The sequence below is a fragment of the Megascapheus bottae genome, chromosome 34 (assembly GCF_031878675.1).
Source record: "Megascapheus bottae isolate mThoBot1 chromosome 34, mThoBot2.hap1, whole genome shotgun sequence".
Lineage (NCBI taxonomy): Eukaryota > Metazoa > Chordata > Mammalia > Rodentia > Geomyidae > Megascapheus > Megascapheus bottae.
This window is the reverse complement of record NC_143542.1, coordinates 5,646,605-5,664,706: the sequence shown is the minus strand read 5'-3', so window position 1 is coordinate 5,664,706 and position 18,102 is coordinate 5,646,605. Positions and strand designations below refer to the sequence as shown.

The window sequence follows — 18,102 nt, the reverse complement described above, 5'->3', positions numbered from 1 at the left end:
ATCCTCCCCCCACCCCCTCCCCCATCCAGTGTTTGCACATGCGCAAGTAGCACTCTGCCGCTGAGCTCCACTCTGGCCAGCGTGACTTCCGAGGAGCCCTCTTGCGTTCTATTTCTCCTCCATAACTAACAGCCCGGGGGCCGGGACATGGCAGGTGGCGGGGGGGACGCTATTTAACGCGTTGGGATGGAGAGTACACTTAGCGCACATATTATACTTAAGACAGTCTTTCTGGCAGTAACAGGACTTGAACTCAGGGCCTTCTGGCTGCTAGGCAGCTTAACCCTCCCTTCCCCCCCACCCCCCCAAACCGGGGTGCTGTGACGCAGCCCCCCATCCTAGCGAACATGTGCTCTTCCTTTCCGGCCGCCCTCGGGTCCAGGACACCAACGCGTCCGGGTGAGCGCGGGGGCTCGGGCGGGGGTGTGGGGCGGCTTCCCGCCCCGCGCAGCCCCGGGCGTGGCCGGGCGCGGCGCCTTTAAGAAGGGGGCGGAGCGCGAGTGGAAAGACAAAGCCCCTGGCCGCGCGCTCCCCTCCCCCGCCGGCGCGCCGCGCGGACAACGGTGCCCGGATGTCGGTGTCGCCGGCGGTGACAGATGGCGCAGTGTCTGTAATCCGCGAGGGGCCTTTCGGGCCCGACCTCCCCGAGTTCTCAGACTTTCGGCCTCCCGCAGTCCCCGGTCTTTTAACTTGGCGGCCGGACGCCCGCACGCCCGTCCCCGGCGCTTACATAACGTGACCTTTCACCCCTGCCGACGGCCCTCCGCTGCGCCGCAACCCAACTACGCGGCCGGCGCGGGGGGCGGGGCCCGGCGGCGAGCGGCAGCGGCGCTCGGCCAATAGGCGGCGAGCGCTGGCCGGGGTCTCCGCCTATCGGAGCTTTCGCCCCCGGCGCCACAGGGGAGCAAGTTAGTGTGCGCGCTGGCCCGGCGGGGGGGGGAGGAGGGGAATCTCCCGCCATTTTTCAATAATTTCCTCCGGTGCCACTGAGGAGGAGTTGTGACTGGCGTCCGCGGGGGGGGGGGAGAACTCCGAGCGAACGTGGACCGGAGGGTCGCTTGCCAGGAGGCGCCGCGGGCTGCGTGGGAGCTGTGCGCCTGGGCGTTCGTCCCGATGGCTTCGGCGGAACGGCGCCGGCGGTGAGGGAGCCGGAGTTCGCGCCGCCCTCTCACCCCTCCCCTCCCCCACCTCCCCGGGAGCCAGGCGCCCGCTCCGGGCCGCGGGGCCTAGCGCTGCGCCCGGGGCCGGCGAGGAGCCGCGCGCCGCCCGCCCGCCCGCCCGCCAGGCCGCCGCCATGGCGCCGCTCCTGGGCCGCAAGCCCTTCCCGCTGGTGAAGCCGCTTCCCGGAGAGGAGCCGCTCTTCACCATCCCGCACACCCAGGAGGCCTTCCGCACCCGGGAGTATCCTTCGCCGGCCGGGCGGCCGCGGGCCGGGGTGGGCCGCGCTCGGGGCCGCTGTCAGCGCGCCGTGGGCCGCCGTGGGGCTGGGGCGGGGGACGGGGCGCTCGGGCGCGGAGCGCGATCGCGGGGTCCCGCGGAGTCCCGCGGGGGTCGGGCCTCGCCTCCCCCTCCCCCACCCCCCCCAGTCCGCGTTACTTTGTCCCCGGGCCTCGCCGGCGAGCCGCGCTGCGTCCTCCCCACTTGGCCCTAGGCCCTGCAGTGCGGGGGCTCCCTCTGCTTGCCCCCCGCGCCCCGCCGCCTCCTTTCTTCTCTTAAGAGCAAGTGCACAGTCAAGTGAAGTTTGGGGAAGGGGAGCCGCGCGGCGTCGTGATCCCGCAGGTCCCCGGCTCCCCCTGCGTGTCGGGTGTCTCTTCTCCCCGGGGGTGAAGTGACAGCACCACCAGGCGTTTTCAGACGTCGCAAGGGGACCTGATGACTTTTCTCTTTTTTCCTCTGCGCGCGCACACACAGAGGGGCGATCTTGCAAGATTGAGAAGCTGATTTTGGTATTTATGATTTGAAGGAATACCAAAAAAAAAAAAAAAAAAAATCTGGGCCATGACGCTAAATGTGTTCCGTAAGAAGCCGCTGCTTTTTCTCTTCGGTGTTTACAGTTACTTAGACTCGCATCGTCGTTTAGGTGAAAGTTGTATGGTTTTAATTTTTTTTAATGGCCGTCAGATGAATCTCTTTTTAAGGTGGAATCAAACTTTCTTGTGTTACTTCTGTACCAGCGTTGATGCGATACGTTTTTATAGAAGTTTCTATTAGCTTCCGTGTAGGAAGAAGTGTCTAGGTGATGGTTCTTTTCTCCTTGATCTTTGCTTGACTATATAGTAATTGACAAGGTAATCTTGTTAGAGGCAGGTTATGAATATTCTTGCATAAAGACACTTGGAAAATAAGCCTATGCTGTAGGAAATGGTGTGTGTTTTTAAATAAAATACACCTGTAGCATCTTACTCGCAATAGACCATAAAAGCGGTTCAGTCTTCTTGTCAAATAGATCTCAGAGACTAGAGATTGATTTGTGAAAAGGCCACAGACCCTGTGGTCTCCCTGTATAGTCTGGGTGGAACTCCACCCTCCTCTCTCAGACTCCTAAGTGCTGAGATTACAATACCTTTAGGCTTTTATTTTTTATCTTTATTTCTTTTGCTGGGGAGGGGGACCCTAGGATCAAACCCAGGACTTGACTGTCTTGAAGTATAATACTGAGCAGTATCCCAACCCCTCTCCACTGTTTTCTCCAGTGCTGAGGGTGAGCCCAGGCCTTGCATGTGCTAGGCCAATGCTTGACTGAGCTCCTTCCCCAGCTTATGGTTTGTTGAGACAGTATATTGTTTTCAAGATCAGGCTACCCTGGGACTTGCATGTTTTCTAGACAGCTTTTTTTTTTTTTTTTTTTTTTGCAGGGGTGGGGGGTAAGTCATGGGGCTTGAACTCTGGGTCTGGGCACTGTACCTGAGCTCTTCAGCTCAAGGCTACTGCCCTACTTTCTAGACAGTTCTTTAACTTAAGATCCTCCCCCTGCTTTGCCTGCTGAGTGCTGGGCTTCCTCTTTCATTTTTCCTTTAAATGTCAGTCTACTTTGTGGCTCGAGCTCTACAACTTGAGCCACAGCATCACTTCTGGCTTTTTCTGTGTATGTGGTGCCAAGGACTAGAACCCAGGGCTTCACGCATGCTAGGCATGCAGTCTGCCACTAGGCCACACTCCCAGCCCGCAGGTATTTCTAAATATTAGTGAATAAAAGTTTACTTCTGGGAATCTGACAGCCTTTTTATGTCATTGGTAGATTATTAGAGGTTGAATTTTCAAGTCTGTTCAGGAGCATGTAAGAAACATGCCACAGAGAAGAGGTACATCGCAAGTCTTTAACAGGTAGAACAATATGAAAAAAATGGTCATAACATTCAGGACGGGGACACAGGCTTCAAATGCCATTTCATTAAATCAGTGAAATAATAATCTCCTACCTCCCCAGCGGCCTCGGCAAGTGCTCTGCTGCTGATCTACAGCCTCAAGTCCTAAAGAATCTTTTTCTTCCCCCCTCCACTCCCCTCTCCTTCCTTTTCTCCCTTTTCTCTTGTCTCCTTCCTCTCTTTTCTGAAATTTTAGGGAGCATTTATTTCAGTGCAACAGACTTTAAGTAAGGAGAAATAGAGAAACATTTCCTGTTCCCAATGCAGGAAATGAGAATTGAGACTGAAGAGTTTTTCTTCTTAATGACAATCAAAATTCAAAACATTAAATGGTATCTATTCAAATAAGCATTCTTCATTCTTTTATTTCCCACACTGGTATTTAGAACTCTTTAATAAAGCAATTCTTTAAAAGCATTATATATTGAGGGCAGGGGAATTGCTCTCCTGGGAATTTATACAAGTGAAAGCACTTTGCGGATGGTTTATAAACTGTTGTACTGTTTATAAAGCTGATGGGTTGGCATATTTCTTTATTAGACTATTAATGGTTTCATAGAGAAGACCAAATACATGGTTGAGTAACAGCTGCATTTTAAGTATTATGATTCCCACTTCTCCACTTAGACCCCTGATTATATTTTTAATAGGATTTGATACCTTAATTTCCTCATAATCTGTTTTGTTTGCCTGTATACTTTAAAGCAGATCTCATTGGCGTAATGTTTTGAGTTCCTATGCTCTTGAAGTTTACATTGTACAATTTCATTAAACTTAAGAGTGCAAGCTGTAAATAATGTACATAACTTAATGACTTGTACTGTAACTTTGAGTCGTGGTACATTACCTTCTAGATTATGTGAAGGTTTTGTACTTGTTTAGGTAAGGACTAAGCCACTTGATCTTAGTTGAAGATTTTTGTTTTTGAGACACAGTCTTATGAAGTTGGGTGGCTTCCACAGCCCATTCTTAATGTGACTATTTGGCAATAGGATAACAGACTAAGTCAAGAATGGGTTTAATTTTAAATAGGAACTGAAGTTACGAAGAGCCTGTATTTGACTGATATATTGTGTTGTCTCAGCTGTTATAATTTGTAAAGTTTAGAAATTTGTGACCTTGAATATCATTATGTGAGAACTTCTATTTTATGTGGCAAGAGGAGTGGATGTTATTCCTGCAGTTAATGGGGCTCGAAGACAACTTACTTGAGTATGTTTCAGAAGGATAACAGTTATAGTACATTTACAAGTCAGAATATTATTGAATAGTTAGAATACTGAGCTCTTAGGTTATGATTTATAATTTCTTGGCGTGTGTGTTTAAAGTATATTTTGTTTTTGTTTTGTCGGTTGTGGGGCTTTTGAAGTCTGGACCTGGGCTCTGTCCCTGAGTTCTTCTGCTTAAAGCTAGCACTCTACTACTTGAGCCACAGAGCCACTTCCAGTTTTTCTAGTGGTTAATGAGATAAGAGTCTCAGAACTTCTGTACCTGGGCTGGCTTTGAACTGTGATCCTCAGATCTCAGCCTCCTGAGTAACTAAGATTATAGGCATGAGCCACCAGCATCTGACTTGTTTTTTTTTTTTTTTTTTTAGCCAGTCCTGGGCTTGAGCTCAGGGCATGAGCCCTGTCCTTAGACTTTCTCAAGGCTAGAGCTCTACCGCTTGAGCCTCAGTACCACTTCTGGCTTTTTTCTATGTATGTGGTACCGAGGAATCGAACCCGGGTCTTTGTGCATGCTAGGCAAGCACTCTACCACTAGGCCAAACTCTCGGCCTGGTTTGTTTTTTTAATTTTAATTTTTTTTTATTGTCAGGATGATGTGTAGAGGGGTAACAGTTACATTTGTAAGGTAGTGAATACATCTCTTCAACGTTACCCCTTCACGATTTATAATTTCACTTATTTAAAGTAACAAATTCTGCCTGAGTAGTTTTAATGAGAGTCTGGTCCAGAAAGAAAATAAGAGTAAAATGAAAATCTTGCCTTGATTTTATTTAATCTTTTCACATAGAATTCTTGGGCCAGAGTTAATACTTCTGGATTGGGCATGTTACTGTGGAGGCCTCAGATTGCTTGTTTGCAGCTGGTGCTCTACCATGAAGCCATGCTTCCATCCTACTTTCTAAACATTTTTTTTTTTAAACCTCTGCTTTCTGTTGGTTAAAATTGAAGATGAAGTGTCCTGGTCTTTTCTGTCTGAGCTGGCTTCAAACCCAGATCATCTGGATCCTAGCCTTCTGAGTAGCTAGTAGTGCAGGTGTGAAATGCTCAGCTAGATAATGCTTTTTGGGGTTGGGGGGGGCAGTTGTGGTTCTTGAACTCTGAGCCTGAGCACTGTCCCTGAGCTCTTCAGATCAAGGTTACTGCCCTACCCCCTGAACCACAGTGCCATTCCTGGTTTTCTGGTGGTTAATTGGAAGATGAGTCTCATGGACTTTAGTGCCCAGACTGACTTTGAACTGTGATCCTCAAATCTCAGCCTCCTGAGTAGGTAGGTAGGATTACAGGGGTACGACACCATGCCCGGCTTTGGGGCTTGTTTACTTGCTTGCTTGCTAGTCCTGGGGCTTGAACTCAGGGCCTAGGTACTGTCCTGGAGCTTCTTTTGCTCAAGGCTAACACTCTACCACTTGAGCCACAGCACCACTTCCAGCTTTTTCTGTGTATGTGGTACTGAAGAATCCAACCCAGGGCTTCTGCATGCATGCTAGTTAAGCACTGTACCTCTGAGCCACATTCCCAACCTTAAGGTAATGCTTTCTTAACCTTTATACTTTTCTGAGCCACTTCCTTTTAAATTATCAAGTACTTTATTGAAAGACAATCCTTGCAAGTCTGAAGAGAACAAAGCATATTGTGGTAATGAGGTAGTTCTTGAAGTCATGGAATATAGATGGATAAAGAGAATAGTCTACAATTTGAAAATATCTTATTTATAGTTTACACAACCTTTTGTGAATTGCTTTGATATTTTGTCTGCAATTATACATACACCAGTTGCTAATAGATAAAAATCCCAGTTGGCGTTTGCCCTGAGTGGTTGGTAACTTAAAATTTAAAGTACAGTTTAGAGGCAGCTGACTCAATAGTCTTCTCATGGGCTTTTGTCTTGTTCTTGTTTTTGCTTTCATTTTATTTTCTTTTAATGTAAGTCAAAGTAACAAGCACAGAATTACATAAAACTGAAAATATCAGTTACTGGCTGTATGAAATTTGGTTTTAGATTTTTTTTAGATAAATCTAATTCGATGAGTTGAAAAATTTAAACATGCCAGGCCCCAGTCGCTTGTACCTTTAATCCTAACTACTTAAGGCTGAGAGAGCCAGAGGATGCTGTTTTGAAGCTAGCTGGTGGGGGCCAGGGGGGGGGAGGGGAAACAAGGATGGAAGAAGAGGAGTCATACCAGCAAAAGAGATGAGAGATGTAGCTCTTTCAGTTGTCAGGCTGAGTAAGTGTGAGACCCTGAGTTCAAACCTAGTGCTGCCAGAGAAAAGGAGAAGTTTCTATTAAGAGGGCATTAGTCTTTGAGATGGGTGCCTTGGGTTTATAGTAGTCCCCAGTAGAAACATCGTATCAGCCATATGTGATTTAAGATTTTCTGTAAAGAAAAAAAATAGATGAACAAAAGGAAAAGATGTTTTTCTGCTAAGTCCATGTGGATAGGCCTCTGTAGTAGCGGAGAGAAAGCTGGTGAGGTCTCCTTGAGGAAGTGGCATTTATTACAGTGCTCACATCCACCTGCCTGCAGAGTGAGCCCAACGGTAGGGGCTGAAATGAGGAGGCGTGGGATATGCAGTCCTCTGTAGAGGCACTGTAAGCCACAAGACATGTTCGGGATGGGCAAACCTTATGGAAAGGAAGCAGGTAGTAGAAAATCAGTACAGTTTATGCTATTTGATCATTTGGGGGTATTTCCTGGGAAGAGTTATTTTTGAGATAGATAAAGGATAGATAAAGAATGAGTTTGTATTTGCTGTTTGGTACATTTATGAGAGCTTCATTTGAAGTGATTTATGGAGTTGTTTTTGTGGTGGTGCTCTGCAGCCTGAACTCTGAAGGTGACCTGGGCGCTGTTACTTGCAATACACTTTTCTTTTTTCCTTTTCTGTTAGACTGGCTTCCTTGTTCTCCTGCATTTAACATATTGGCCTTTGGAGCAGGTGGGGGATTACAGATTGTACACTGCCGTTTCTGGCTTGGCTTTTTTTTTTTTTTTCCCCAATTCTGGGGTTTGAACTCAGTACCTGGGTACTGTCTTTGAGCTTCTTTTGCTCTTTGCTCTTAGCCCTGTACCACATGAGTCACAGCACCGTTTCTGGCTTTTTCTGTGTATGTATTAATGAGGAATCAAACCAAGGAGTTCATACTTGCAAGGTAAGCACTCTATCACTAGGCCACACTTCCAGGCCTGGCTTGGTGTTTAAAATACTTGGGTTAGTTTTCCTTGGCTTCCCCTACCCCCCATCTTGGGGCTTGAATCCAGGGCCCAGGCACTGTCCTTGAACATTTTTTTTCTTTTTTCTTTTTTTTTTTTTTTTTTTGCCATTTCTGGGCTTGAACTCAGGTCCTGAACACTGTCCCTGGGTTTTTTCCTCCAAACTAGTGCTCTGCTACTTGAGCCGTGGTACTACTTCTGGCTTTTCTATATATGTGGTACCAAGGAATTGAACTCAGGTCTTTATGCATGCCAGGCAAGCATCCTACTGCTAGACTAAACTCCCAGCCCTCCTTGAACACTTTTTTTTTTCCTTTTTTTGCCAGTACTGGGCTTGAGCTCAGGGCCTGAGCACTATCCTTGGACTTTCTCAAGGCTAGAGCTCTACCCCTTTCTACCCTTGAGCTTCAGCATCACTTCTGTTTTTTTTTTTCTATGTATGTGGTACCGAGGAATTGAACCTAGGTCTTCATGCATGCTAGGCAATCACCCTAGTACCGAGGAATCAAACCTAGGTCTTCATGCATGCTAGGCAATCACCCTATCACTAGGCCAAACTCCCGGCCCTCCTTGGACACTTTTTGCCCAGGGCTAGCACCCTGCCACTTGAGCCATTGCACCACTTCCAGCTTTTTCTGAGTATGTGGTACTGACGAATCAAACCCAGGGCTTTGTGCCTGCTAGGTGAGCACTCTACCACTAGGCTACACTGCTGGCCCTTCCTTGGCTTTTTATGAAGGTCTGATTCCGTTTTGTTTAATCACCAAGCTAATTGTCCCATCCTTGGTAAGGAAAATGGGTTTTACTGCTTAGATCTTAGCAGATTTGGAGAAAGGTCTTGAGTGAATATAGGTTCTGATGGTTATAATAGCTGTTGGGATTTACTTGGGATTTTTCCCTATTGTTTGCCGTTTTACTGGGCAAACTCTGGAAGCCCAAGAATACCCATGTATTAAAAGGGGTGATATGTGGCCTAGTGGTCTAGTGATGGAGTTCTTGCCTAGCATGCATGAAGCCCTGGATTGGGTTCTTCTTTACCACATGAACAGAAAAGACTGGAAGTGACTATCTGGCTCAAGTGGTAGAGTGCTTGCCTTGAGCAAAAGAAGCTCAGAGTCATCACCCAGGGCCTGAATTTTACGTCCCAGGACTGGGGGAAAAAATAGTCACTTCTGTGCAGCTTTCTATACATGTGCTGTCAGCTTAGTTTCTTGCACAGCTTCTGTGGTCCTGTGTAACTAGTTACTTGCCACTTGAATTTTTTTTTTTCCAGTCCTGAGGCTTGAACTCAGGGCCTGAGCGCTATCCTTGGGCTTTCCTGAAGGGTGGAGCCCTACCACTTGATCCATAGCACCACGTCTAGCTTTTTCTAAGTATGTGGTACCAGGAATTGAACCCAGGGCTTTGTGCATGCTAGGCAAGCACTCTACCTCTAGGCTAAACTCCTGGCCCCTTGCCACTTGAATTTGAGTGTGGCAGCTGATAGTTGGATTGTGTGGAAATTTGCTGTAGGACATTATCTGTATTGCTCTTTCCCCTCATTTCTCACAAAGATTGAACAACTAAAAAGAGTTAAATGAACTTGAGAATGCAACATTATTAGTGACACAGAAGCACTTGATAAATACATTAAAAAATATGCTAAATGATGAGCCTGGTACAGTGGCTCACACCTGTAATCCTTACTACTCAGGAAGCTGGGATCTGAGGATCAAGGTTCAAAGCCAGCCCAGGCAGTAAAGACTGAGGGACTCATCTCCAATTAACCACTGGAAAAATGACTAGAAAACAGGAAGTGGGGCTGTGGCTCCAGGGGTACAATTAACCACTCACAACCCAGAAGTAGGGTTGTGGCTCAGTAGTAGAGTGTTAGCCTTGAACAAAAGAGTATCCAGGCCCTGAGTTCAAGCCCCACAACTGACCAGAAAAGAAGGAAAGAAAAAGGAAGCACACACAGACTTTGCTGCCCTGTCTAGCTTTGAAACATGGTCCTCCACTTTCAACCTCCTGAATAGCTAGGATTAAAGGTATGAGCCACCAAAACATGGCTACATATATACATATATATATATGTGTACATGTATATGTATATACATATATATATGTGTATGTATGTATAAAATTTAGGGCTGGGAATGTGGCTTAGTGGTAGAGTGCTTGCCTAGCATGCATGAAACCCTGTGTTCGATTCCCTAGAACCACAAAAACAGAAAAAGCTGGAAGCAGCACTGTGGCTCAAGTAGGAGAGCACTAGCCTTGAGCAAAAGAAGCTCAATGAGAGTGTCCAGGTCCTGAGGTCAAGCCCTAAAACTGGCCCCCAAAAAAGAGGGCTGAGAGCCGGACCTAGTGGTGCCTGTCTAGCATGCACAGAGCCCTGGGTTCAATTCCTTCGTGCCATGTAACACGGAAAATGCCAAGAGGAGAGGGCTAGCCTTGAGAAAACCAAAAGACCCTAAGTTTAAGCCCCAGGATTGACAAAAGAAAAGAAAAAGAAATTCAATATTGTTTATATATTATAAAGTGAAATTGAAGATTGAAAAAATTTCATTTATACTAAAGTATTAATATTTATAAAGCATGACAAACCGTTCTTTTGTTTCTTTTTTTTTTTAATTTAATTTAATTTTTTTTATTGGTCAGTCGTGTGGCTTGAATTCTGGGCCTGGGCACTGTCCCTGAGCTCTTCATCTCAAGCCTAGCACTCAACCTCTTGAACCACAGCACTACTTGCCAAACCACTGTTCTTTCTTTTTTTGGGGGGGGGTCAGTCATGGGGCTTGAACTCTGGACCTGGGTACTGTTCCTGAGCTCCTCAGCTCAATGCTACTGCCCTACTCCTTGAGCCACTCTGGATTTTCTGATGGTTAATTGGAGATAAGAGTCTCATTGTCTTTAGTGCCCAGACAGGCTTTGAACCAAGATCCTCAGATCTCACGTGAGTAGCTAGGCTCACAGGTGTGAGCCGTCATGCCAAGCACCAGCATCCCATTTTTTCTTCTCTTGCTGTACATTAAAGAAAGAACATTGTGGATCTTTTCTGTAGCTAAGCGTTTAATGAGTATGGATGGGTTCTGTTTGTTGCTCGCATATTTTCCTGAGCCATTGCTGACAGAGAGTATGAAGCCCGCTTGGAAAGGTACAGTGAGCGCATTTGGACGTGTAAGAGCACAGGAAGCAGTCAACTCACACACCAGGAGGCCTGGGAGGAAGAACAGGAAGTGGCTGAACTGTGAGTAATGGGCATTGCCCTGCAGCACTATCTTCTTCTTGTTAGGAGAGGGGAAATATCAACAGTGAAGCAGGATTTATATTTAAATGTGTGGGTGATGCTCTGAAACACATTATAGTTAGTGTGCTGTGTATGTGGGTTCCTTGGCTTACCAACCTGTGGAATATAGTAATATGAGTGTATTTACTAGGTATCTGCCAAGCCTTTGAGTGTTTTTATTTTAGTTATTCTTTAAATTTATTTATTTAATTAATTTATTTATTTATTGCCAGTCTTGGGGTTGAGCTCAGGGCTGGGCACTCACTATCCTTGAGTATTCTCAAGGCTAGCACTATACCATTTGAACCACAGCTCCACTTCCAACTTTTTCTATGTATATATTACTGAGTAATCGAACCCATGGCGTTGTGCATGCTAGGCAAGTACTCTACTACTAGGCCACACTCCTGGCCTTTAGTGTTCTTGCTGTGTATTTTTTTACTTTGTAAATGTTCTCCAAATGTAATTCTAAACAAAGAAGTTGACAGAAGCTGTCAAAACTACATGTTTTCTCTGTGTTTTTATAATCCTAAAGAGGATATACAGAAAAGTTAGAGTTTCACAAATCAGTTAATAGTATATTTCTTTTTGGAGTCACCTCTTCTTTGCTCCATAAGTTTCAGAAATCATTTTCCACATAGAAGCAAAAGCACACAGTGTTGGATCATTTTTCTAGGCTGGGAGGTTGGGTTGAATGTCTTAAAATTTGTCTCCTCAAAGCTTCAGGTAGGTTATGGGAGAAGACAGAATTTAGAAATAGATGCAAGTAGGGCATCCAGAAGCAGAGCAGGAGGATTATGAGTTCCAGGCCAGTCTGGTTACATATTGATGTAATGAGGCGCTATCGCAGAAGAACAAGACTGAAAGAATGAAGAAACGAGGGATTATAAAGCAGTACTCTTGGAATTTGGAGGAAATGCTTTTTTCTTATCAGCTTTATTATTGATAAGCGGGTAAATACTACCATCTCTATATAAGAGCAGAATTTAGTGGTCTAATACTGTTCTGTTCTTCTGCAGGGATTCTGGTAATGGCTTCATCACTGACTAGTGACTGGTCAGGGCTCAACCTGGTACCTGTTTTGTTGTTGAGTCTCTGATTAGTTTTCTTTATATTTTACATATGTTATAAATACATATATGCAAAAATAATACACATGCATCCATGAATACCCGTGTATCTGTACAAATAGGTATGTGTGTGTTTATTTGACCTGGGCCAGAGGATGTCACTAGATGTGAGTTGAGGCCCCTGCCACCCTGGCTTGTGTAATCCCTAGGCTCCCCGCATTCATTGCGAGGATCCCCGGTGTGCACCTCTGTCTGGCCTTTCTATCTGGAGGTACCTTGATCCTTCCAATCTTAGCCTTCCATGTAGCTTGGGATAAAGGCTCCCAGGGGCTGGGAGCATAGCCTAGTGGTAGAGTGCTCACCTTGCATACACAGAGCCCTGGGTTCAATTCCTTAGTACCACATACACAGAAAAAGCCAGAAGTGATGCTGTGGCTCAAGTGGCAGAGCACTAGCCTTGAGCAAAAAGTGTCAAAGGACAGTGCCCAGGCCCTGAGTTCAAGCCCAGGACTGGCAAAACAAACAACAAAAAAACCCCAAATCTTTGCTTTTCTTCCCTTTTCCATTTCTTTTCTGATATTGCTATCATAAAGGTTATATACAAGCTGGTGGCTCACACCTTAAGAGGTTGAGAGCTGAGGACAGAAGTTCAAAAGGTTAGCTATGATGACATGAAGTGATATCATGCGATCACAAACCTGAAAAACCCAGACAGTCTAGTAAAGAGCTGTTAAACGGGGCCGGGAGTTTGGCCTAGTGGTTAAAGTGCTTGCCTAGCATGCATGAAGACCCGGGTTCGATTCCTTGGTACCACATACATAGAAAAAAAAAAAGCCGGAAGTGGTGCTGAGGCTCAAGTGGTAGAGCTCTAGCCTTGAGAAAGTCCAAGGACAGTGCTCAGGCCCTGAGCTCAAGCCCAGGACTGGCAAAAAAAAAAAAAAAAAAAAAAAAAAAAAAAGAGCTGTTAAACAAGTCAGGCCAAGAGTGTGATAGAGTGCTTGCCTAGTATGCGCAAAGACCCAGGTTCGATTCCTTGGTAGCACACATAGAAAAAGCCAGCCAGGGCACAAAAGAAGCTGAGACTCTAGAAAACAGGAATTGGATCTTGGCTCCAGGGTAGGGAGGTAGCCTTGAGCTGAATTGCTCAGGGACAGTGCCCAGGCCGAGTTCAAGCCCCATGACCCATTAAGAAAGAAAGAGAGAGAGAGAGAGTGAGAAAGAATTGTGTCAAATTCAGTTGCTGTGGAGTTTGTTTTGTTCTGGTTTCGTTTCACATTGTCTTGATAACGAATAATGTATTTCTTTAGTTTAAAAGAGGAGTTTCCTATCTGGTATGAGAAACTTGTTCTGGAGATGGTTCACCATAACACTGCCTCCTTGGAGAAGTTAGTGGATAGTGCATGGCTGGAAATCATGACCAAATATGCTGTGGGAGAAGAGTGTGACTTTGAGGTAGGTGCCTACTTTCCTTCTGTGATTTGACTCACTGGGGATCAGGGTGAGAGTCTCTGGGGAGGATCATAGATAGCAACTCTGCCTGGGTGTTATAAATTGGGTTATTCCTTTTTGTTTGTTTTGTCAGTTGTAGGACTTGAATTAGGGGCCCGGGTGCTGTCCCTCAGCTCTTTTTAGCACAAGGCTTGCATTCTACCACTTTGAGCCATAGCTCCATTTTTGGTTTTCTGAAGGTTAATTGGAGATGACAGTGTCACAGCCTTTCTTGTTCAGGTTGGATTTGAACTGCGATCCTCAGAGCTCAGCCTCTTGAGTAGGATTATAGGAATGAACACCAGTGCCCAACTTAGCTGGGTTATTCTTGAAGTCTGCTTTACTTAGTGTGACATATCAGAAGGACTACCAGGGCTGGGAGCATAGCCCAGTGATAGAGTGCTCACCTAGCATGCATGAAGTTCTGGGCTTGAATCTTTGGTACCACATACACAGGAAAAGCCAAAAGTGGCACTGTGGCTCAAGTGGCAGAATGCTAGCCTTGAGCAAAAGTGTCCAAGGACAGTGCCCAGGCACTGAGTGCAAGCCCTAGGACTGGAGAAAAGAAGGAAAAGGAAGATGACAACTATGGGGCACTGGTGGCATTCTAACTACTCAAGAAGCTGAGATCTAAGAATCATGGGCAGGAAAATCTGTGAGGTGCTTATTTCCAGTTAACTGGAGCTGTGGCTCAAATGATAGAGCCTTGAGCAAAAAGGCTTAGGGACACTGCCCAGGCCTTGAATTCAAGCTCTAGGACCAGCATACACACATACAAAAAGAGAGGGGCTGGGAGTTTGGCCTAGTGGTAGAGTGCCTGCCTAGCATGCACGGAGATCCGGGTTCAATTCCTTAGTACCACATACATTATTAAAACAAACAAACAAACAAAAAAACGGAAGTGGTACTGTGGCTCAAGTGGTAGACCTCTAGCCTTGAGAGAAGCTCAAGGACACGGCTCAGGCCTTGAGTTCAGGCCCCAGGACTGGCAAAACAAAACAACCCCCCGCCCCCCCCCCCCCCAAAAAAAGATCATGTTATTAATGGGACTTTCCTTCCTTCTTCACTTTCCTTTTTTTTTTACTTCCCCACCCCTTCCACATGCTATGCAAGTAACGATTACCACTTGAAGCACACCCCCAGCCCTAGTGGGAACATTAGTGCTGTGATTTTTGCTATGCTCTGTACTAAGTGCATTTTTTTTTTTTTAATTGGCCAATCCTGGGCTTGAGCTCAGGGCCTGAGCGCTGTCCTTGGACTTTCTCAAGGCTGGAGCTCTACCACTTGAGCCTCAGCACCACTTCCGTCTTTTTTCTATGTATGTGGAACCAAGGAATCAAACCCGGGTCTTCGTGCATGCTAGGCAAACACTCTACCACTAGGCCAAACTCCTGGCCCCTAAGTGCATTTTTATTTCATCTTTTTAATCTTTGATAATTTCATTATCTTTTTTTCTTTCTTTTTTTTTTTTTTTTTTAATTTGGTCATGAGGCTTGAACTCTGGGCCTGGGCACTGTCCCTGAGCTCTTCAGCTCAAGGTTACCACTTTACCCCTTGAGCCACAGCCCCACTTCCCATTTTGTACTGACTAACTGGAGATAAGAGTCTTGGGTTCTTTAGTCTCTTTAGTGCCCGGGCTGGCTTTGAACTGTCATATTCAGATCTCAGCTCCTGAGTAGCTAAGGTTACTGGTGTGAGCCACCACGCCCTGCTTTTTTTTTTTTTTTTTTGAGATATTTTTCAAACGTGTTTAAAATACTTTCTGTTATATCAAATCTGTCTTTCTAGTAATGGTGATGCATAGTCACTCTCTAAGCCCGATTACAGATGAGATTGGAGACTTTTGTTTTCATTGCTGCATTTTCCAGCACTGAGAACCTTCTCTGGTGCTTGCCAAGTGGTGCCTGGGTCAGTCTAAATTGCCAAGATGGTGGGCCAGCCTCATCTGGGGGAATCCCACCACCTAGCTCCTTTCCTGGTGGTCCAGATCTGTTATTACTAGTGATAGATCCTTTTCTTTTTTGGCCAGTCCTGAGGCCTGGGCACTGTGCCTGAGCTTCTTTTGCTCAAGGCTAGCACTCTACCACTTGAGCCGCAGCTCTACTTCTGGCTTTTTCTGTGTATGTGGTACTTGAGGAATCAAACTCAGGGCTTCATGCATGCAAGTCAAACACTCTCCCACTAAGCCATATTCCCGGGCTGAGGCTTCCATTTTTCTTTTTCTTTTTTTGGCCAGTTCTGAGGCTTGAACTCAGGGCCTGGGCACTGTCCTTGGGCTTTCTTAAGGCTAGCGCTCTACCACTTGAGCCACAGCACCACTTCCTGCCTTTTTGTGTACGTGGTATGGAGGAATGGACCTAGGGCTTTGTGCATGCTAGGCAAACACTCTACCACTAGGTGAAACTTCTGTCCCACTCCCTTTCTTATTTACTGAATATCACTGATTTCTTCTTGTTACCTATATAGATTGGAAAAGAGAAAATGCTCAAGGTGAAGATTGTGAAGATTCATCCTTTAGAGAAAGTTGATGAAGATGCCACTGAGAAGAAATCTGATGGTGCCTGTGACTCTCCATCAAGTGACAAAGAGAATTCCACTCAGATTGCTCAGGACCACCCACAGAAGGAGGCATTAGTGAAAGAGGATGAAGGAAGACGAGAGACTATCAGTATGTATGATATTTTCTGTCTTTAGTTAGAGGAGACCCTCATTATTTTATTGAACACAGATCTTTCCACAACTAAATTTATAGGTTTATGTTGCAACACAAGATTCTGTTCATTATGATTGAAAAAGCAGCTTAAATGTCCATAGAGCAGATTAAGACTCAACTCTCCCTACCTGCTCTACCTGGGGCAAAGTCAAGTGTTATGATGGGTTTTCATGAGTGAATGGATAGAAATAAAATAATTCTTCCCCCCCCCACTACTTTTCTATTGATGTGGCTAGATGACAGAGCACGCAGGTCTCCACGGAAGCTTCCTACTTCATTAAAAAAAGGAGAAAGGAAATGGGCTCCTCCAAAGTTTTTGCCTCACAAATATGATGTGAAACTGCAAAATGAAGATAAGGTCAGTTGGTTACTTCAAGCCTCTTAGATGTTAAAGTTTTTTATAATGTATGTATGTCTGTCTGTCTTTTTTTTCTTTCTTTTCCCATGGCTAGAACTTGCGGTGTGGGCGCTGTCCTCAAGGCTAGTCCTCTAGCACTGTAGCTGGCTTTTTTCCTGTATATGTGGTACCGAGGAATCAAACCCAGGGCTTCCTGCATGCTAGGCCAGCACTCTACCACTAGGCTAGGCTCCTGGCCCCAATGTTGATTTTCTTGAAGAAAATGGGATAAAGAAAGGGAATGAAATGTCTTTATAACATAAATTCTAAATTACTTTCTGGTTATGATCTTTGATTAAATATTTTTTTCCCTAGAAGACAACATGGCTTTTCCTTCATAGGAATTATTCAGGTATAAGAAATATTTTAGAGGTCCTCATTTATTCTCAGTACCATTAACGGAGAGAGAAGGGGGGAAGGGAAGAAAAGGAAAATTAGATTTGAACTTTTTTTTTGTTGGCTTTGGGGCCTGAACTCAGGGCCCGGGGACTGTCCCTGAGCTTTTTCATTCAAAGATCGAGTTCTGCCCCATGGGCTACAGCTTTACCACTGGTTTTTGGGTGATTAACTGCAGATAAGACTCATGGATTTTCCTGCCCACATTGGTTTTGAACTGCAGTCTTAGATCTCAACCTCCTGATTAGCTAGGAGTACAGGCATGAGTGCTTGGCACATTTGAACTTTTAACTCAGTTTGCAAAATAAAAATATGTTCCCTTCCAAGACACAGTGGTTGAAGCCCACAAATCCTGCTAGGGAGGTATAGATCAGGGTGCCACAGTTTAAGGCTGGCATAAAAGTTGGTAAGATGCCATCTTAAGCAAGGGCTAGACAAGATGGTGTTTGGCTTGTCATGCCATGCTGCAGAAGAAGTATGATGCCTGATCCCAGTGGTGTGCCTCTATCATTCCAGTGGTAAAGGGAAGCACACATAGGAGGATAATAGTTTAGGAATAAAGCAAGACCTTGTCTTGAAAATAATTTAAAAGGGGCTGGCAGAATGACTTGCCTGTCTATCAAGTGTGTGTGAGGTACTGAATTCAAAATCTAGTACCTCAGAAAAACATCAAAAAGTTCTCAGTAGCTAGACTTTTTTATTTTATTTTATTTTTTTTTGCAGGTCCTGGGCTTGAGCCCAGGGCTTGAGCACTGTCCTGGGACTTTCTCAAGGCTAGAGCTCTACCACTTGAGCCTTAGCATCACTTTTGGCTTTTTTCTATGTATGTGGTACTGAGGAGTTGAACCCAGGTCTTCGGGCAAGCACTCTACCACCAGGCCAAACTCCTAGCCCAGTAATTAGACTTTTTTTTTTTTTAACTTTTCATTTGAAAACAATTTGCAATGCAAATGCACCCAGATAT

General features: G+C 45.4%; 1 protein-coding gene across 1 annotated transcript in view; it reads left to right on the top strand.

Annotated features, from left to right (window-relative positions):
* The first annotated feature begins 1,263 nt into the window (after positions 1–1,263).
* Positions 1,264–18,102, top strand: part of Baz1b (bromodomain adjacent to zinc finger domain 1B) — a 52,711-nt gene continuing 35,872 nt past the window's right edge. The window contains exons 1-5 of the mRNA XM_090324187.1: positions 1,264–1,401; positions 10,919–11,035; positions 13,452–13,596; positions 16,099–16,300; positions 16,582–16,703. Coding sequence (XP_090180313.1) covers positions 1,295–1,401; positions 10,919–11,035; positions 13,452–13,596; positions 16,099–16,300; positions 16,582–16,703 — 693 coding nt within the window. The 5' untranslated portion in view covers positions 1,264–1,294. The remainder of the gene's footprint in view (positions 1,402–10,918; positions 11,036–13,451; positions 13,597–16,098; positions 16,301–16,581; positions 16,704–18,102) is intronic.